This window comes from Rana temporaria, chromosome 2, assembly GCF_905171775.1.
Source record: "Rana temporaria chromosome 2, aRanTem1.1, whole genome shotgun sequence".
NCBI classification, from domain to species: domain Eukaryota; kingdom Metazoa; phylum Chordata; class Amphibia; order Anura; family Ranidae; genus Rana; species Rana temporaria.
The window spans coordinates 271,942,871-271,965,577 of NC_053490.1; the positions used below are offsets into that span (position 1 = coordinate 271,942,871).

Here is a 22,707-nt window from a genome sequence, read left to right on the forward strand (position 1 = left end):
GCAGGAATTCTATTACTTTCTTATTAAAGGATTAGTACTCCCTAGCCCGGCAAGACAATGGCCAGCAAGCAGGGCAGACTCTGCAGAGATTTGGTTGGATCCTCAACCTTCAGAAGTTGTCACTAGAACCAACTTAACAATTACACTACCTCGGCCTGAATTTAGATACAGTCCTGTCTAGGAGATTTCACTTGGGTCAAACTTTCTGTTCACTTATATGCTTGGGTCCCCTCTGGTCACAGCTTTGACCCTTGATTTGTGCCTATACGATAGTCTTGGGCCTGGTGGTAGCCACCTTCGAGGCAATTGTAATTCAACATAATGGAAACGTGAGACAGACAGGATCGGTCCTTGGACTACTTCATGCATCTGGCTTATAGGTGCAAACGTTTCCTAACATGGTGGATTTCCAACCTGGTGAAAGAGTCATTGAACCCTTTACCCCAAAGACATGGAAGATCCTCATGATAGATGCCAGCCTATCAGGGTTAGGAGCAGTCCTAAGAAATCTAAATTCCTATTAACATCCTGGAGTTCAAGGCAATTCGGCTGTCCCTTCAATGTTAGACTTCCCAGCTGAGAGTTCACCTGGCCATCTATCTACCATTACACCTAAAAGGCATACTTTGTGTGTTGTGAGGCTAGAAATTTCCACCATAGGTAGTACGCTGTGGGACGCGTCCTGTACGGTCTGGATCACCATCTGAACTTGAGTACTATCAAGGGGCAAAATCTCAATCCTGGCTGGTTTGTTTCAGAGACCGTTGCTCTCCTATTCCATTGTTAAGGCCTTTTGTGATGCACACATTTCTCCCCTATACTTTACTCTGGTTCATCAGTCCTTAAGGAATAGACTGGCTATATTAGGGATATTCCCTTATCTGACCTCACTCGCTTCACTGGCCTTTCACAATGCTATCACCGCAGCATGAAGGATCCTTGAGTTAATTGCCTTATCCTGTAAAGAGCCTTTCCTACTGTTACACAGGAACAAGGCTATCATGAGGCCTACAGCCTCCTTTCTCCCTAAGTTTGTTTCCTCCTTACACCTCAGCCATGATATTGTCCACCCATTCTTATTTTCTGCTCCCAAAACCCCAATGAAATGTCTCTCCAATGTTGTGACATGGTACGTGCATTGAGTGTTTACCTTTTGGCTAAAGCAGGGGGCTCCTTGCTACTTGTTCCACCATTCCTATGTGAATTTAAGTCATTATTTGGGCCTATAGTCTAAAGCAGGGATATGCAATTAGTGGACCTAGAGTTGTTGCAGGACTACAAGTCCCATGAGGCATAGAAAGACTCTGACAGCCACAAGCATGACACCCAGAGGTAGAGGCATGATGGGACCCTTCATTTTGCAATAGCTGGAGGTCCACTAATTGCATATTCCTGGTCTAAAGGATAAAGTTCCTCACTTGTATGCTAATGCGCACTTGACCAGATCTGTTTGTGCTTCATAGGTTCAGATATGCACAAGGGTTCATTGTTTCTTCTATTCACAAGCTTGTTAAGTTTTACCACATGGACGTTCAGGACTCCTCTTATGGAAGTTTTAGGTGTAAGCGGCTCTTCCCTCAGTTGGACTGGTTTTGGATTTCCCATGGTTTTGACTAAGATCCTGTTCTGTACGACTAAGAAAATAGTATTTTTGACTGACCAGTAAAATCTGTTTATTGTAGTACAGGACATGGGTCACTCCCCTCTTTTCTCTATTATCTTTCCCAATTGCTTACTACTAACCCGAGGCTTGCTAGGAGTGGGAGATATTTACAGGGAGTGCAGAATTATTAGGCAAATTAGTATTTTGACCACATCATCCTCTTTATGCATGTTGTCTTACTCCAAGCTGTATAGGCTCGAAAGCCTACTACCAATTAAGCATATTAGGTGATGTGCATCTCTGTAATGAGAAGGGGTGTGGTCTAATGACATCAACACCCTATATCAGGTGTGCATAATTATTAGGCAACTTCCTTTCCTTTGGCAAAATGGGTCAAAAGAAGGACTTGACAGGCTCAGAAAAGTCAAAAATAGTGAGATATCTTGCAGAGGGATGCAGCACTCTTAAAATGGCAAAGCTTCTGAAGCGTGATCATCGAACAATCAAGCGTTTCATTCAAAATAGTCAACAGGGTCGCAAGAAGCGTGTGGAAAAACCAAGGCGCAAAATAACTGCCCATGAACTGAGAAAAGTCAAGCGTGCAGCTGCCAAGATGCCACTTGCCACCAGTTTGGCCATATTTCAGAGCTGCAACATCACTGGAGTGCCCAAAAGCACAAGGTGTGCAATACTCAGAGACATGGCCAAGGTAAGAAAGGCTGAAAGACGACCACCACTGAACAAGACACACAAGCTGAAACGTCAAGACTGGGCCAAGAAATATCTCAAGACTGATTTTTCTAAGGTTTTATGGACTGATGAAATGAGAGCGAGTCTTGATGGGCCAGATGGATGGGCCCGTGGCTGGATTGGTAAAGGGCAGAGAGCTCCAGTCCGACTCAGACGCCAGCAAGGTGGAGGTGGAGTACTGGTTTGGGCTGGTATCATCAAAGATGAGCTTGTGGGGCCTTTTCGGGTTGAGGATGGAGTCAAGCTCAACTCCCAGTCCTACTGCCAGTTTCTGGAAGACACATTCTTCAAGCAGTGGTACAGGAAGAAGTCTGCATCCTTCAAGAAAAACATGATTTTCATGCAGGACAATGCTCCATCACACGCGTCCAAGTACTCCACAGCGTGGCTGGCAAGAAAGGGTATAAAAGAAGAAAAACTAATGACATGGCCTCCTTGTTCACCTGATCTGAACCCCATTGAGAACCTGTGGTCCATCATCAAATGTGAGATTTACAAGGAGGGAAAACAGTACACCTCTCTGAACAGTGTCTGGGAGGCTGCGGTTGCTGCTGCACGCAATGTTGATGGTGAACAGATCAAAACACTGACAGAATCCATGGATGGCAGGCTTTTGAGTGTCCTTGCAAAGAAAGGTGGCTATATTGGTCACTGATTTGTTTTTGAATGTCAGAAATGTATATTTGTGAATGTTGAGATGTTATATTGGTTTCACTGGTAAAAATAAATAATTGAAATGGGTATATATTTTTTTTTTGTTAAGTTGCCTAATAATTATGCACAGTAATAGTCACCTGCACACACAGATATCCCCCTAAAATAGCTAAAACTAAAAACAAACTAAAAACTACTTCCAAAAATATTCAGCTTTGATATTAATGAGTTTTTTGGGTTCATTGAGAACATGGTTGTTGTTCAATAATAAAATTAATCCTCAAAAATACAACTTGCCTAATAATTCTGCACTCCCTGTATATAGGGTGATGTCCCTGTAGCTTTCTTTTTTTGCCAGTGTACAATTACCTGAAATTAGCTGCATATAACCCATAGTTATAACTAAGATCTTGTGTCAAGTACTAAACTCAAATAAATGGATTTTATTGGTAAATCAAAAATCCTCATTTATTACCGTATTTATCGGCGTATGACACGCACAGGCGTATAACACGCACCCTGACTTTAAGAGGGACGTTTCAGAAAAAAATGTTCCACAGCCCCCTGCGTATAACACGCAGGCACAGTTTACCCTCTATTTTCAGGGTAAAAAAGTGAGTGTTATACGCCAATAAATACAGCACTTGTTGATGACCCTTACAGTTTCAGACTTTCCTGCACTTTTTTCACAGCAGGAACTCAGTTCCCTTTGCAGCATTAGAGCAGCCTCAAGTAGCCGAGCCGCCCGAGCCAATTCTTCACTAAGCGGCGATGCCCAGCTCGAGTCACTGTCAGGGGCAGGCGAACCTTAGTAATCCTTTATGTTACTGGCCGCTTCCTGTATATAGATTCATCAGGTAGTGTGTGGGTATTCAGTCACTTCCTCGATGCCGCAATGTCTCCTGGGAGCTTTTGTCATTGTTCCCAGGAGACATTGCGGAGGTTTGCCGCGAGTTATCTCGGGATTTAGAAAGAACTTGCGGTTTAGTAATTATGCATACTAGCGTATCATTTTTTTTTTTTTTGGTGGGGGAGTGGATCTTGGATGGGAGTTCCCACACTTTTTTCCCCAGGACTTGACCCCTGCCCCTAATGGTGTGGTAACCTTGCCCCCTATATCAGGAGCTCTTGTACTGGAAGCATAGCACAACATGCCAACATACATTGTGTCTGCAATGTCCCACTGGCTGTCAGTCATTCAATACTGTCTCTGCCCCCTGGGAACTGTAATGATGATGCCAACAATAGCATGACTAGTACTCAAGACCCGCTCTGGCTTATTCCTGCTTGTAGCTCAGAAGAAAGCAACTCAAAAGTCACATGACTAATAATTAAAACAAGAACCATTGTTCCCTTTCTTCCTTTCCGGAAGTGTATGTCAAAGTAAAACCAATAAAAATTGTTTAAAAAAAAAAAAAAAAAAATTAAAACAAGGAAAGAAAAGCTTTTATTCTGCTTTTAACTTGCTGAAATTTACATGTGAAGCTTTTTTTTTTTTTTACAGTAAAAATTGTGAAGCTTTTTTAAATTGCCTTCACTGCAAAGTCATCAGTGTAGGAGGACAGGATTAATAGATGCTTTAAAGATGACTATATGACATTACTCCAAGGGCCTGTGTCAACAGGCTTTGTTTGCGTAAGAACTGCTTTTATACCCATACAACTCTATAAGAAAACAGCAGCAGCACAAATGCAACTGTCATTTAATTCGGAATGATCTCATAACTAGCATATCAAACTGATTAAAAGCGAGCTGCGTTTGCATATTGAAATAGCCCAAAGCTTGTCAATAGTGGCTTTCATAGAGAGAATTATAGTGGCTGGTATTGATGACCTCCTATTCAAAGCACTGGTTGGCAAGTTGCATGGATGTTGCTGGTTTCAGTACTTCCTAAATCACTGACCTGGAGCATGCATGTAAAAAATTTTTTTTTTTTTGGTGGGAGGAGTGAAATCTAAGCAGTCTATTACACACTTTGAAATGCTGTGCCCTCTTTCGGAATTGTTAAGGTGAACTAAGCAAAATGTCGTCACTTTGAACTGTTGAGCTTGTGTGTCTTCTCTATTCAGAAGTGATGCTGTGAGATGGAGTTTCCCAGCAGTAACAAAAAGGGTACGACTCAACAGGAAGTGAGTGAAACCCACACGGGAACTGAAACAACAGCCTGTGTCTCGCTGTAGGTTCACATAGCACATCAAATGTAAAACGCTCCCCATGGTAATTTAAAGTGTTGTAAAACCCAAAAGCAAACACTTATTATATTGCAGCTTGCCAATTCTTAGATGTAACGCCTACAATCATTTTATTTTTTAGGCTTTCTTTCTTCTATTTACATCTAGTGATCCAACCAGCAAGTATGGTGTTTTTCAAAAGAATAAGCTCTCCAGCAGAATGCATCAGTTACAAAGATGGGGCAAACCATTTAACACTGACCAATGTCCTTACAATGATCGACTTATTTATTTATTTATGTAAAACCTTCATCCCAAAAAAATGTTTTCTGTAACTGCTTATAAAAACGTATTGGAGTTTGGCTGCAATTTGTTTGTGTATTTAAATCTACTAGTACATTTAGCACTCCCCTTCCCCCAGACTGGCTGCTGAAAGGTGCCCCCTGTTGTTATTCATCCAGAGTGGGGGCACTCCGATAAAGAAGGTGTGTTACTGGCCAGATCACCAGGTGAAAACAGAGGAAAATAAAACCAATGCAGGCACCACATCTAATGATTGGTAAGTTGCAATATATTATATTTTCGGTTTTGCGTTCAATACCGCTTTAATGTACTGACAAAATAAGCAGACTGAAGTTTCAGGTGTTATTAAAATTCACCAACACTCTTTTACTACAGTCATTTTGCTTACAAGATTTTTTAATCAGGCTAGATATGTGTAAAATGTTTTTTTTTTTAAATACTACATTACACTTATTTTCATATTTGTCAGTAATTATTATTATTTTTTTATTATCAGTGGTTGGTAGCTGGCTAGGTTTATGGGGCACCCTTTGATCAGAGGTATAAATGTCACTGACACCTATGAATATTTTGGTACTTGTATTATACCATTAGTAAGGCTAGGTTCACACTTGTGCGGGTGCTTCCTGCATCGAGTCTGCAATTGTTCCCGCAGCCGCAACCACCAACACAGAAAAATGCAGGGAATGCGTGGGGGTAGCAAAAATCCTAATGGTATCTTTAAGCACTGGAAAATGCAGCAGTTTCCCCCCCCCCCACTGGGAACAGCACTGCACTTGCGGTTTCTGTGCAGGCCACATTTTCAGAAATGAAGCAGGAACCTTTTACCTGTGTTTTCAGAAGCACAGCAGCCGATTAAAATGAATGAGCTGCTGCACCCATGCAAAATGTGGCCCACAGGGACACTCAAGTGTGACCCTAGCCTACGTGGATGTGGCTGGTCTTCTGGAATCCTGACACTCAGGTGAAGCAGGAAACGGGAATGAAACCCAAGAGAAAGGAGAAGGGAGGTTTTTACGTTCCCGAAAGAATGCCATGGTTTCCAAATGTGTGGGGGTTTAATTATTAATGGCACCCTCTTGTGTTTGCTAAAGATTAATGTGTCTTGGCTGTCGGTGCAGGAAGACGTGCGAATTACACACTTTCCCACACCTGCAATAGTGTGAACCTAAGACAGTGAAGCAGCATAGTTAAATAACACCACTGCTTCCTCCACACACACAATCAATAAGCTGATACTTTGCAACACTTTTGCAATACAATTTTTTTCTTAAAAAAAATGGATTGATCTAGAAAATGTAATTTAATAGATATAATGACCCAAATAAAAAAGTAACCCAAATTAAAAATCAAATGTATCATTACTGTTTAAAAAAACACTTATTGCAAAGTTGACATGGGGCACTTAAGCTGGTCATATGCTGTTAGTTTGTTTTTTAGTTTAGTCTGCAGGTTTACAAAAAAAAAAAAATGGATGGTCAAATCCCTCCTGCCGATCTACTGAATACCCCAACAGCAGATCCATCTGATTGGATGCAACCACTGTTTTTAAATTGAAGGATATCAGCCAGAGGGGGGACAAAAGAGCAGGCCACGGAGCCAAATTAGTCTAGTTAATCAGAACCAGCAGAAATCTGCACAATATATGGCACAATATTAGCAGGAGATCTGGGACACATCTAGCAACTCGGAATAATATTCAGGAAATCACTCTTTAATAGAGAGAAAGAGATGCTCACATCTGTATAAAATAACCTAGAACCAATTTATTATTATAATATATATAACAACTATTCTCAAAACCATTTAATTATTGTCTGTATTATTATTATTTTTTATATTTTTTTATATGGCATTTTATTTATTTTATATTTATATTTATTTGTTATTTTATATTTGTTTTATCATTTTATTGTTGCCTATTGTATTTAAGAACTCTCCAGGGACAAACATCTTCTAAATAAACACTGCTATTTTCACTCTAACTTTCTGGCTTCGCTATAGGGATATATTAATTTGGGAGTGAACTCCCATGATTGACATTTACCTATACAGGGCCTTAAAAAAGTATTCATACCCCTTCAAAATTTCCACATTTTGTTAAGTTACAACCAAAGATGTAAATTTATTTTATGGAGATGTTATGTGATAGACCAACACAAAGTGGCATATAATTGTGAAGTGGAAGGAAGATGATAAATGGTTTTCAATTTTTTTTACAAATAAATATCTGAAAAGTGTGGTGTGCATTTGTATTCAGCCCCCTTTACTTCGATACCCCTAACTAAAATCTAGTGAAACTAATTGCCTTTAGAAGTCACCTAATTAGTAAATAGAGTCCACCTGTGTGTAATTGAATCTCGGTATAAATAAGCTGTTCTGTGAAGAACTCTCAGGCCTAGTACACACGAGAGGATTTATCCGCGGATACGGTCCACCGGACCGTGTCCACGGATAAATCCTCTCGAGGATTTCCGCGGATTTTGATCCGATGGAGTGTACTCACCATCGGATCGAAATCTGCGCCAAAATCCCATCGCGATGACGTGTCGCGCCGTCGCCGCGATGATGACGCGGCGACGTGCGCGACGCTGTCATATAAGGAATTCCACGCATGCGTCGAATCATTACGACGCATGCGGGGGATCCATTCGGACGGATTGATCCGGTGAGTCTGTACAGACCAGCGGATCAATCCGTTGGGATGGATTCAAGCGGATAGATTTTAAAGCATGTCTTCAAATTTTTATCCGCTTGAAATCCATCCCAGGGGATAAAAATCCGCGGAAACAGATCCGCTGGATTGTACACACCAGGGGATCTATCCGCTGGAGCCGGTCCACGGATCAATTCCAGCGGATGGATCCTCTCGTGTGTACTAGGCCTCAGGGGTTTGTTAGAGAACCTTAATGAACAAACAGCATCATGAAGGCCAAGGAATACACCAGACAGGTCAGGGATAAAGTTGTGGAGAAGTTTAAAGCAGGGTTAGGTTATAAAAAATATCCCAAGCTTTGAACATCTCACGGAACACTGTTCAATCCATCATCTGAAAATGGAAAGAGTATGGCACTACTGCAAACCTACAAAGACATGACTGTCCACCTAAACTGACAGGCCAGGCAAGGAGAGCATTAATCAGAGAAGCAGCCAAGAGGCCCATGGTAACTCTCAAAGAGCTGCAGAGATCCACAGCTCAGGTGGGGGAATCTGTCCACAGGACAACTATTAGTCATGCACTCCACAAATCTGGCCTTTATGGAAGAGTGGCAAGAAGAAAGCCATTGTTGAAGGAAAGCCATCAGATGTCCCATTTGCAGTTTGTCAGAAGCCACGTGGGGGACACAGAAAAATACGTGGAAGAAGGTGCTTTGGTCAGATGAGACCAAAATTGAACTTTTTGACCTTAAAGCAAAATACTATGTGTTGCAGAAAACTAACACTGCACCCTGAACATACCCTCCCCACTGTGAAACATGGTGGTGGCAGCATAATTTTTCTTCATCAGGAAAAGGAAAGCTGGAGACTGGGGTGGAGATTTACCTTCCAGCAAGACAACAACCCTTAACATACACCCAGAGCTACAATTAAATGGTTTAGATCATGTGCTAGAATGGCCCAGTCAAAGCCCAGATCTAAATCCAATTGAGAATCTGTGGCAATACTTGTAAATTGCCGTTCACAGACACTCTCCATCCAATCTGACAGAGCTTGAGACATTTTACAAAGAAGAATGGGCAAAAATGTCACTCTCTACATGTGCAAAGCTGGTAGAGACATCCCCAAAAAGACTTGCAGCTGTAATTGCAGGAAAGGCCGTTCTACAAAGTATTGACTCAGGGGGACTGAAGACAAACGCACTCCACAATTTTCACATATTTATTTGTAAAAAAAAAATGAAAATCATTTTCCTTCCACTTCACAATTATGTGCCACTTTATGTTGGTCTATCACAAAAAATCCCAACAAAATACATTTACTGTTTTGGTTGTAACATGACAAAATGTGGAAAGTTTCAAGGGGTATTAATAATTGTTCAAGGTACTGTACGTAATCCTATAGTAAGGCTTATAGGTAAGTAAATATCTCCTAAGCATGCACCATTTAGGAGATATTTACTTCTGAATGGACCAGTGACCATGTGGCTCCTGCGTGCAGGCATGAGAATGACGTAATCTTGGCACGGCCAATCAGAGGGCCGGAGGATGTGAACCTGGAAGGAAAATGGGTGAAGATGGAAGCCCTGTCAGCGATGACAATTTGTCGTTGGAGGGCTTCGTTCTAAAGTAAGTTTCACATAATATGCACATTATAACTTTACCTTGCAGGTTAAAAAAAAAAAAAAAAAAAAGCATGGCGGTTTACTACCACTTTAATGATTTAGTTCTCATAGGACATGAATAATCAATTAAACATAATTTTCTAAATTCTTATTAATTTAAAATGTTTACCCTGCCAAAATCTTTGACATCAAACAGGTCAAAAGCCTCAAAAAGATCGACCCTACGCATCCCAAACCTTTCACAGCACGTGGACAGAAATGTTCGGATATTCTTCAAACAAAGGAACTGCAAAAAGAAAGTCAATTTTAGCAACAGCCACTCACATATAGTATAACAATTCACATTAGTTACATTACAGTAGAAATATACATTAAAAACAAAAATTTAAGAGCAGGTAGGTTAGGGTTTGGTAGAAAAGAATCTGGTATAGTGGGGGAGTTTATCAAAACTGAAGTAGACAAAATCTGAATCAGCTGTGCTTGGCAACCAGCTACTATCTTTAGATTGTTCAGTTAAAGGAGTTGTAATGGAAAATGTTTTTGCAATCTATGCATTAAGGTGAAAAAACATCAGTGTATACCGCCCCCCCCCCCCGTTTTACTTACCTGACCCGTCGAAAGTCCCGCTCGCGAGATTCTCTTCACTGCTCAGCCTGGCCGCTGATTGGCTAGAATGGATGGATTGAGAGCAGCGCAGCCATTGGCTGGTGCTGCAGTCAATCGCATACAGTGAGCGGCTATGGCCGCTCTCTGTATCACGGGAGCGCGCCCGCAATTACTGACCACCATGCAAGCTCTTGCATGACTGTGGTGAGTAATTGCGGGGAGGACCAGAGACAGCCGGCGAGGGACCCCAGAAGACGTGGATCGGGTCTCCACTCTGTGCAAAACTAACTGCACAGTGGAGGTAATTATAACATGTTTGTTATTTTAAATGAAAAAAATCCTTTACTAACACTTTAAAGGACAAGTTCATCTTTGTAAACAAATAATAAATGCACATCGTTTTAAAGGTAAAAAATGTGCATTTATTATTTTTTGTTAATGGGGGCCTGTAAAGCATTGCACCCACGATCAGGGGCAGGAGCAACTGCATCAGTAACATGTTAAACCCTGAATACGGATGTAACATGCTATAAAAGGTGGACTTATCTTTTAAAGTTTGAAAATCAAAGATGTGGAATGGTTGCCATAACAGCTGCTCCAGATTTTGTTTGCTCCAGTTTTGACAATTTCTGCTCTTTTTATATTTATGATAATATAATTTGAGTACTATTGCAATGCTTACTTTAACCACTTAAAGACCTTAGGTGTTTTTCAGATTTGGTGTTTGCAAGACTAAAACAGTTTTTTCTGCTAGAAAATTACTTAAAACCCCCAAACATTATATATTTTTTTTTCTAACACCCTAGAGAATAAAATGGCGGTCATCGCAATACTTTTTGTCACACCGTATTTGCGCAGCGGTCTTACAAGCGCACTTTTTTTGGAAAAAATTCACTTTTTTGAATTAAAAAATAAGACAACAATAAATTTGGACCAATTTTTTTATATATTGTGAAAGATAATGTTACGCCAAGTAAAATAATACCCAACATGTCATGCTTTAAAATTGCGCCCGCTCGTGGCATGGCGTCAGATTTTTACCCTTAAAAATCTCGATAGGCGACGTTTAAAAAATTCTATAGGTTGCATTTTTTGAGCTACAGAGTAGAGAGGCTATAATTATTGCTCTCGCTCTAACGATCGCGGCGATACCTCACTTGTGTGATTTGAACACCGTTTTCATATGCGGGCGCTACTCGCGTATGCGTTCGCTTCTGCGCGCGAGCTCGTCGGGACGGGGCGCTTTAAAAAAATTTTTTGGGGCTTTTCTTATTTATTTTTATTGATTTTATTATTTTTTACACTGAAATAAAAAAAAAAAAAATTATCACTTTTATTTCTATTACAAGGAATGTAAACATCCCTTGTAATAGAAAAAAGCATGACAGGTCCTCTTAAATATGAGATCTGGGGTCAAAAAGACCTCAGATCTCATATTTAGACTTAAATGCAAGAAAAAAAAAAAAAAGGAAAATTTGTCATTTAAAAAAAATTACAACAAAAAAGTCCCGCCCAGCCTCCCACAGTACACAGACGTCACTTCCGCCCAGCAGAGCTTTGAGGACGGGTGGGGGCCATCTTGCCCTCACTCAAGTCCTCGCTCTCCAGGCGGCAGCATCCGATCTCCTCCGCCGCTACCGACGGCTACGGTAAGCGGCGGAGGGCGCGGAAAAGCGGCGGGAGGGCCCTCTCCCGCCACAGATAACGGCGATCTCGCGGCAAATTCGCCGCGGAGACCGCCGTTATCGTTTACACGGCCGCCCACAGAAAATATGGATACCTCAGTTGTGGCAGCGGCTGCTGCCGTTACTGAGATATCCATATTTAAAAAGAGGACGTACATTTACAATACGCGGGTCTTTAAGTGGTTAAAATACGTTTTTATGTGACTTCAAACTTTGGTTTTCAAAATTATTACTACTGTATGAAATCTAGCAATACATAAATTGGCCACTAGAGAGAGCATAGATACATTTTGTGGCATACACACTATCAGTTTTCCTGCAGGTTTTTCTCTTCAGATTTACCAAAACCATCTAATATGAGGTCAAACCTTAATGCCGCGTACACACCATCACTTTATGTGATGAAAAAAAACGACATTTTCTGTGAAGTAAAAAACAACGTTTTTGAAACTTCAATTTTCAAAAACGATGTTGCCTACACACCATCGTTTTTTCACAATGCTCTAGCAAAGCAAGGTTACATTCACCACGTTTTTCCATTGAAGCTCGCTTCATAACTAGCTTCTGGGCATGCGCGGGTGTAAAATGTCGTTTTTTGCTACACATGGTCAATTTCTGTGAAGTAAAAAACTACGTTTTGAAAAACGACACATAAAATTGAAGCATGCTTCAATTTTTTTTTGTCGTTTTTCACAAGACATAAAACAACGTTTTCCCCCACACACGGTCATTTAAAGTGACGTTTTTAAAAACGTCGTTTTTTTTCATCACATAAGTGATGGTGTGTACGCGGCATAAGAGTTTCAATTTGTATGCAATCAGGCAGGCCCTTGCACTACATGGTTTTGGTAAACCCGAAGAGAAAAACCTGCAGGAAAACTGATAGTGTGTATGGGGCTTTTAACAGGAAAATTAGGCAGGATATATAGAACCAAGAGCTTTGTAAACCCATAGATATAATGATTTATGGCTACCGGCAGCAAGGGGAGTGTCTTATATTATTAGAGGTTGCAGAGGCAACGATTCAAGGGAGAAAAGCACATGTATGGAACGGGAAAGGTTTGGATTTTTCTGGGATTTCTTTTATATGTGTGCTAAGATTCCAAATAAATTGAGCTTAGCTTTGATGGAATGATATTTGCAATATTATATTTACTTGGACTGTGGGCCCCTTATACATAAAGAAAATAGTGACGGTGAGTCTTTTCTTCCTGGGGTCAACCTAGGTGTTTTGATTTACCTAGCATTAAGGTAGGCTTACATAATGCTAAAGTCTAGGCAGATTATATATATATATATATATATATATATATATATTTTTTTTTTTTTTTAATTGACGAATGTGCATTATATTAACATATTCAACGTAATGCTCAACATGAGCACCATAGCACACAAAGAACATTGAAACCGACATGAATCAAGTTATTGAAAATACATACCCAGCTTTGCTTGGATCACAAAAGAAAAAAAGAAAAATAACTCACAGCTTTCCCCCTGTGTATATAAGATCAGCATTAGGAGGACTGGGTTCTGATAATTACTATATGTTACCCAAGTCAGTAGGCCAAATAATTTAGATTTTAATAATTATTGGAAATAGTAAGAGTAGATGAACACCATACAGCCCAAATGTTGTTATATTTCTTAGGGCAACCTCTATTTATTTATTTTTTAAACTCTCACTGCAAAGATAAAGCTGGTCTTTGCCAATTTGAAATGTGTACTGCAGTGTGGACTGTAGAAAACTCACCATTGTGGATGTCTAACCGAAGACAGTCAAAGCAAAAGATGCAAGAAACAATGTTTTTACAACACTAACAGCAAATAAAAGGATTGGTTCCATTTTGGCAGCCATTTACAAATGCATACTAAAATAATAAAAAAAATATACTATCTCTTTAATTTAAAGTGTTACTAAACCCAGGACCCTGCATTCACTATATCTGGTCTCCCACAGTACACAGACCATGGAAATGCAATTATTTTAGTAAATATAAACTAATACCCTTTCTCATCAGCCAATAGGCTTGTGACTTCTAACAGTATCCAGCCAAGCACTGGTTAAAGCTTATAGGAGGAGTTTTCTGACTGTCCTATGAGACTGTAAGACCCCTGACCCTCTCTGTCTGCACCTGTGCTGATCACATGCATCCTTCATATAAAGAAAAAAATAACTTTCTAGCAGTACACACCAAACTGAGCATGTGCAGCCTGACTCCATAGACTTGGTGTTATCAGGAAATTATTAGGGGACTGTGGAAGGAGGGAAGGATCAGAGAAGACAGGATCACACAGCCTTTTTATACAATGCGGAGGATTAACCCCTTTATTTCCAACAGGGAGTATAACAAGCATGCTTTACTACATATACAGACTGATTATACTGTTGTGGGTTTAGTAACACTTTAAATCAACTTAACCCCCGATTCACACTGGAGCGTTTTGACATGTCAAATTGCATGTCAAATTGGCGGCAATTGCCATCAATGGCACCGTCCTAATCGGTGCGAGGCTGCAGATACGCCGATTTCAAAAAGTAGTTTCTGTTTTACTTATTGCGATTTAGGGTTGCGATTTTCATTGACATCTGAGCAGAAACCTGCACAGAGGTCTCTGAAATTGCGGCCGAAATCAGGACTGACATGCAGGAGTGAAATTGTGCGAGTTCAGCTGAACTAAACAATGTATTTAAAACCAAACCTAAACAATGTATTTAATTATTTACATTTATTTAAAGGAGATTTTACTCTAATATTATATAATGTATGGTCAGCTTCAGTGCAACATCCTTGAAGCACAAAAATAATGTCTCTGGCTAAGACCCTGAGATATATATATATATATATATACACATACACACACCTATATATAGATTCAGAAGCAGAGAAAAATGCGCGCGTGTATATGAAGTCTGAGGTTGCTGATACACCTCTGCACTGTCCTCATTGTGATCAGTTGTTACATTGAAGAAGAATGTGAAGTAAGTGGGCTGCCATTAACAGGCAATGACTACAGCTATGTGGTCAGTGTATTCAGTCCTTCCTGCACACGTAATAAAATATTCTTTGCAGTTACTAATGTGGTTCTTCAGACTTAAAATAAATAAATAAATGAGCAGCTACAAATACTGTAACTGCTGACTTCTATTTCTAGGACAATCCCCTCAGGGCCGGCCTTAGGTGTTCAGGCGCCCTGTGCGAGCTAATCCTGTGGCGCCCCCATCTTCACCCCCTCGTTACCTAAACATACACAAAGAGGACAAAAATATTTGTAACAAATAATTTGTTTTAATACAACACCGATTATAGGGCAACCATTACTCCCATTGACATCAATGATGGGACACAATATCTCTTAATGACACCAATTATGGGGCACAATTTCTCCCATTGACACCAAAGATGGAGCATTGTTTTTTCCCCACTAACATCAGGACCTTTTGTACTCCAAATGGCCCTCCTGAAGCCCGAAGCACAGAAAATCGGCCCTTTGTTTCGAAAGTTTGGGAACACCTGGCCTAAATTTATGAAAAAAACATTAAAAAATATTGGATAAGTTATATAGCAGAAAGTAACATTTTCCTTTTTAGTTTTTTTCAAATTTGGTCTTAAAAAAAATATAAAATAAAATAACGCAGAGGTGATCAAATACCACGAGAAAAAAAAAAAATACAAATGTTATTTGTGTACAGCGTTGCATGACCGTGCGGTTGTCAGCTTAAGTTACGCAGTGCACATCGCAAAAAATGGCCTGTCATGTAGGGGGGGGGGGTAAATCTTCCAGAGGTCACGTGGTTAATCAGTGATTTACTCCCCCCCCCCTTCATGACAGGCCATTTTGTATATGCACTGCATAATTTAAAGTGGGGGTTCACCCAAAAATACATTTTTAACATTACATTCAGCCGAGTTGTCCTAATGACAATCGGCTATTTTTTTTTTTTCCATACATACCGTATTTCACTGCCGCTTCCGGGTATGTCTTCTGCGGGACTGGGCGTTCCTATCTGATTGGCAGGCTTCCGACCTTCGCATACAGCGCATCACGAGTTTCCGAAAGAAGCCGAACGTCGGTGCGGCTCTATACGGCGCCTGTGCACCGACGTTCGGCTTCTTTCGGCAACTTGTGACGCGTAGTATGTGACGGTCGGAAGACTGTCAATCAGATAGGAATGCCCAGTCCCGCACAAGACATACCCGGAAGCGGCGGTGAAAATAAGGTATGTACGGGGGAAAAAAAAAAAACAGCCGATTGTCATTAGGACAACTCGGCTGAATGTAATGTTAAAAATGTATTTTTTGGGTGAACCTCCAACTCCAACCTCCAGCTGACAACTGCGGGGTGGTTTTTGATCACCTCTGTGTTTTATTGTTTTCCTTTTTTTTTTTCAACAAGAGACCAATTTTGACAAAAAATTATAATTTTATGTTTTGCTATATAACATCCGTTTTTTTGTTTGTTTGTTTTTTACGTTTTTTTTATAAACTGGCTCACATCTGGTGCCCGCCCTCCTCATTGGAGTACAGGTGAGGTGGGAGGAGGGATGACACCTGTCAGCCTGCTATTTAAGGTGGAGGGGACGGGCGGCCTTACCGTTACTTTTCTTCAGCGCACTGTGTACGGCGGCAGTCTGTCAGTCCCGTCCTGTTCTGTTCTGGTCCTGCCGTTAGAATTTGAACTGCATGCATTACGCATGCACGCAACGGCGCCGCGCTACCCAGGACAGTACCACCTGACCTGAGACAAGACGCGGAGGAGAGGAGAGGAGGAGGAAGGAGGAAGTGCCAGCCAAGGGGACCAGTGTGAGTGTCTTGTCAGACACTTCAGGCGCGTCGGTGCCTCCCCCCCCTCTGCAGTGCCGGAGTGCCGTGCTGGCTGCCTGCTGAGCAGTGACCCGGACGGCGGCCTCCCCGCACCAGGGCCGGTGCAAGGATTTTTGCCAACTCAGGCGAAGGTACATTTTGCCGCCCCCCCCTCTGCTTTTAACCTCCGCTAGCAGTCGAGAAAGGGTTTAAAAAAACACCCGCAAAGTGCTGCTTTGATTTCAATGGGCAGGGGTGCTTTAGGATTTTTTACTGTCCTGCCAGCGCACCGCTCCAGTGTGAAAGCACTCGGGCTTTCACACTCGAGTGAATGGATCCACTCTTTCAGGGCGCTTTGCAGGCACTATTTTTAGCGTTATAACGTCTGCAAAGCACCTCAGTGTGAAAGGGGTCTTAGGCTACTTTCACACTGAGGAGCTTTGCAGGTGCTGCAGCGCTACAAAATAGCGCCTGCAAAGTACCCTGAAAAAGTCTCTTTTCTCACTCCAATGCGAAAGCCCAAGAGCTTTCACACTGGAGCGGTGCGCTGGCATGATGCTCAAAAAAGTCCTGCTAGCTGCATTTTTGAGGCGCTGTAAGAACGGTGTACACACTGCTTCTAAAGCGCCCCTGCCCATTGAAATCACTGCTGTGAAAAATCGGCTGAGGCGGGTGGAAAATTATTGGCCAAACAATGATTACATCAAATCTAAAGCCCAAAAATTATAAAACTAGAGCTGGATTTAAACATTGTCTTGACCTGCTTATCTGTAAAACTGTCCAGAGAGCTGAATGAAAAAACTGAGCCAACTGACTTATCCACATATTCTATGTGGATGGGGACCCCCCACCTGTCAGAATACACTGATCAGAGCTCATGTGCTAATTAAATGCTGATTTCTTAGCAGGACTGTTTGGCAGAAGTTGATTTTCTGTTGAACAGAGAGGACTACTCACAGGTCAAAATTCGATTCATGTATTGCCAGCATAAAGTGATTTTAAATGAAATATATATATACTTTTTGGGGGAAAAAACATACAAGACTTACCTGAGTGATGGGTGACGTCACTCACCAACCCACTCGGGGAAAAGAGGAAGCGTGCAGAGGAGGGTAGGCGGAGCTTTAGGCTCCGCCTACGCTAGCTAGTCAATGGATTGACGCCGATCTGGCCGGTCACACTTTTTAAGAAGCATGGGGGGCGCCTGTCACACTCTGCTCCTCCATGCTGCGCTGCCAGACTGCTGAGCTCATTTTTTTTGCAGGTGCCGTGCCGCCGCCGGGACATAGTGCATGAGGCGGCCGCAGCGGAGCCATAGGAGGACAGGGTTTTACGAGCAGGGAGCTTTATTTTTTTACGCCCCCCCCCCCCTATAGCGCCAAATGGCACATCCCATGTCTCAGGCTGCCAATGCCATACCGTGGTCCGTGGATGATGACACACACTGTTCTGGCGGCTGCGGTAACACGGCGATTGTCAGTTTTCCGCTCTGTTCCCAGGGTCGGCGCTGGCGCTGCCCCGCACACATCATTTACGGTGACGGCCGCACGGCGCCCCTGTTGTCATGGCGCTCTGTGCGGTCGCACAACCCGCACACCGCAAAGGCCGGCCCTGAATCCCCTGTCCAGGGATCACCTGAACTGCTTCATCTTTGGGTCCCAGTGTCGGTGTTTAATCAGATTGGGCAACCCGTTAGATTTTAAAATGGAAGTGACGTTCCGTTGCCGCCATCTTGCTCGTCCACAGTAAGGATACACTGAGAAGGGGGGCAAGCGCCCATCTTGTTACACCCATCGGAGTCTGGCATTTCACACTTTTTACCACTAAAACGGAGCTTATATAGTGACATTCAGCGTTTTTAAATTCGTCTGACTTTTAAATCTGTGGCTGTATGAATATGCATGTGGGGGGGCTTGTCTTTTGCACCCACAAAATTCTGTATCTTTCCAGAGATCAGGGGAAAGCAGTCGAGTCTGCTACTAGCAGAACCCAGAACAGCCAAAAGCTGGCTACTGGCTACAGAGCCAACTAAATTTGCCTAAGCTGTTAGCAACCTAGCTAGGAGGGTGCTACACACATACCCCCAACTTTCTGAAACGCAAAAGAGAGATGCGTTTTAGCACGAAGTTTGCAGACAAAGGACTTACCCCTGCCATATGGAGCTTAAAAATGGATACACAAAATAAATTGGTGAAATTGATAGTGTGGAGAAATGGTACTAGCCACAATGCCACCCTTGCTTTCTCTAAAAATTCAGTAACAAAATGGCTGAGTTAATATTTTCAATCAGAGAAGACAGAAGATCTGACAAAAAAAATATTTATATTCCATAACTCCGACTGTAATGGGGTTACCTTTCTAAAAAGTGGTGTTTGGCCTGGCTTCCTTCTTCGCCCCACACCACATACTGTATGTGCCAGGAAATGTGCAGCCAACACCTGGCCCCTCGCACACAACTCCCGTTACTCCACACCTCCTGTATGTGAGGTGCCAGGATATTAGGTCACATGCTGCGGCCGGTATGTGGATTCTCGTACTTCTTTGGGCCAGAATCTAGAAAGCATGGTGTACGCCTCTTACCACACTGTACCCCACTGGAGACAAAGGGCTCGCCCCTAGCGATTGATGTGGCTTTGCGGGAAGAGGGCAGACCCTGTTGCCTGAGCCTCGAGATTGTGCCCTGGCTTGGGTATAACTAACTGAGCTGGAGAACCCAGAGTGTAACTCTGCTGCCAGTCCCCCTGGATGCCCCACTGTATGCCTGTGAGGACCTCCGAGGTTGGGACTCCAGGTCGCTGCCTCTGCCCATGCCCTCTGCTCTCCTCAGCTCCCAATCTGTGGTCAGGATGCCCAGAACTCATCTCCCCCTTTCTCTTTGGGACCCAGTGGACATCGGCCCAGTGATTTTTCCCTTCACAAACCCTCCGGAATCCTCCTATCTCCCCCCTTTGCTGTACCTTATTTTTGGACTGATACCCCTTTTGCTGTGCAAAGGGTCACCTCTTTTGCTGTGCAATATTACCACTCGGAGGATGATTTCCCCCCCCCTGCTGTGACCCATTGTTGCCCTGTGGACTGGTTCCAACTTGCTGTGCTGAATTTCCATTCCATGAACTGTTAACCCTTGCTGTACCGTTCTCCTGCCCAGAGGATGGTTGTGCCATATACAGTGAGGAAAATAAGTATTTGAACACCCTGCTATTTTGCAAGTTCTCCCACTTGGAAATCATGGAGGGGTCTGAAATTGTCATCGTAGGTGCATGTCCACTGTGAGAGACATAATCAAAAAAGAAATTCCAGAAATCACAATTTATGATTTTTTAACTATTTATTTGTATGATACAGCTGCAAATAAGTATTTGAACACCTGTCTATCAGCTAGAATTCTGACCCTCAAAGACCTGTTAGTCTGCCTTTAAAATGTCCACCTCCACTCCATTTATTATCCTAAATTAGATGCACCTGTTTGAGGTCATTAGCTGCATAAAGACACCTGTCCACCCCATACAATCAGTAAGAATCCAACTACTAACATGGCCAAGACCAAAGAGCTGTCCAAAGACACTAGAGACAAAATTGTACACCTCCACAAGGCTGGAAAGGGCTACGGGGAAATTGCCAAGCAGCTTGGTGAAAAAAGGTCCACTGTTGGAGCAATCATTAGAAAATGGAAGAAGCTAAACATGACTGTCAATCTCCCTCGGACTGGGGCTCCATGCAAAATCTCACCTCGTGGGGTCTCAATGATCCTAAGAAAGGTGAGAAATCAGCCCAGGACTACACGGGAGGAGCTGGTCAATGACCTGAAAAGAGCTGGGACCACCGTTTCCAAGGTTACTGTTGGTAATACACTAAGACGTCATGGTTTGAAATCATGCATGGCACGGAAGGTTCCCCTGCTTAAACCAGCACATGTCAAGGCCCGTCTTAAGTTTGCCAATGACCATTTGGATGATCCAGAGGAGTCATGGGAGAAAGTCATGTGGTCAGATGAGACCAAAATAGAACTTTTTGGTCATAATTCCACTAACCGTGTTTGGAGGAAGAAGAATGATGAGTACCATCCCAAGAACACCATCCCTACTGTGAAGCATGGGGGTGGTAGCATCATGCTTTGGGGGTGTTTTTCTGCACATGGGACAGGGCGACTGCACTGTATTAAGGAGAGGATGACCGGGCCATGTATTGAGAGATCTTGGGCAACAACCTCCTTCCCTCAGTTAGAGCTTTGAAGATGGGTCTAGGCTGGGTCTTCCAACATGACAATGACCCGAAGCACACAGCCAGGATAACCAAGGAGTGGCTCTGTAAGAAGCATATCAAGGTTCTGGCGTGGCCTAGCCAGTCTCCAGACCTAAACCCAATAGAGAATCTTTGGAGAGAGCTCAAACTCCGTGTTTCTCAGCGACAGCCCAGAAACCTGACTGATCTAGAGAAGATCTGTGTGGAGGAGTGGGCCAAAATCCCTCCTCCTGTGTGTGCAAACCTGGTGAAAAACTACAAGAAACGTTTGACCTCTGTAATTGCAAACAAAGGCTACTGTACTAAATATTAACATTGATTTTCTCAGGTGTTCAAATACTTATTTGCAGCTGTATCATACAAATAGTTAAAAAAATCATACATTGTGATTTCTGGATTTTTTTTTTGATTATGTCTCTCACAGTGGACATGCACCTACGATAACAATTTCAGACCCCTCCATGATTTCCAAGTGGGAGAACTTGCAAAATAGCAGGGTGTTCAAATACTTATTTTCCTCACTGTAGCTACCCATGAACTATTTATCCATGCTGTGCCCATTGCTAATCTGTGAACTGTTCATCTGTGCTGTGTCATATTGCTACCCCAGGGACCATCTCTTTGTGCTCTCTCCTAATGCCATCCCTCCCATACACCCAAGTTCCTTGATAAATGTCCACGATTTGGGTTCTGTGTGATTTGCCTCTGTGTACTCTCTCCCTGCACTTCTAGTGTGTCACAAACTGGTTGGCAGCAGTTGGATAAGAGCACTTGAGATAGCTTGAGAGTCTGCACACTATGGATCCAGATGTCCCAGAAAACCACCATTGGGCGGCGAGCAGCATAAAGAAAAGGCCAGAGAGTTTCGTCTTAGCTACAGGGGACTTACTAAGGTTATCTGGTATGAGAAAGACATGGCCATCCTGGAGAGGATGCCACAACCAAAAGGAAACGTGAAGCCATTCATAAGGCGCAAAAGAGACAAACAGTGGGAGGCTGCAAAAAATCTGGCAGCCTCCCCTGTGCCAGTCCCGGTAAAAAGGGAGGCCCCAAGAGTCTCCTGGAAGGAGTTTAATCCCTATAAGGAGCATACAGGAGATGTGGAAGGACTTTGAACACCAATGCAAGCTTATGGAAGTTCCCGACCGCAGGCTGGACCTGCCATATGGTGGAACTGCTGGACGAAAGAGCTGCTATCGAATGATGGATCCCCTAAAGAAGCTAAGCTATGAGGATATAAAAATGGGAGTGCTGCACTATTACACGTTATCACCAGAGTATTATCGGGCCCAGTTCTGGATTACTCCCTGCCTCCCCCAGAGACTTCTTTCAAAATGTTTGCGCACCACCCAACTGTCCATATTGTGTCACCGATTGCTAGCAGGGGGTATAGCAGCCACCTGTGAAGAGATTATTCAAGTGATCCTGAAGAACCAGATCTTTTTCAAATGTCTTCCTGAGCATCCGACAGTGGGTGCATGAATGGAAACCTGCTACTCTAGAGGAAGCAAAAGCCTTAAAAGATGTGGCCCTCATGATTAAATCACAATGGAAGAAGACAGCTGCGGAGGCGCCCCAAGTTTCCAGTATTCCCAGCCCCATATGT

The 22,707-nt window shown here is 42.6% G+C and overlaps 1 protein-coding gene across 1 annotated transcript in view; it reads right to left on the minus strand.

Annotated features, from left to right (window-relative positions):
- VAV1 (vav guanine nucleotide exchange factor 1) overlaps window positions 1-22,707 on the minus strand; it is a 125,815-nt gene that overhangs the window by 63,500 nt on the left and 39,608 nt on the right. The window contains exon 2 of the mRNA XM_040336985.1: window positions 9,933-10,049. Within this exon, the coding sequence (XP_040192919.1) occupies window positions 9,933-10,049 (117 nt within the window). The remainder of the gene's footprint in view (window positions 1-9,932; window positions 10,050-22,707) is intronic.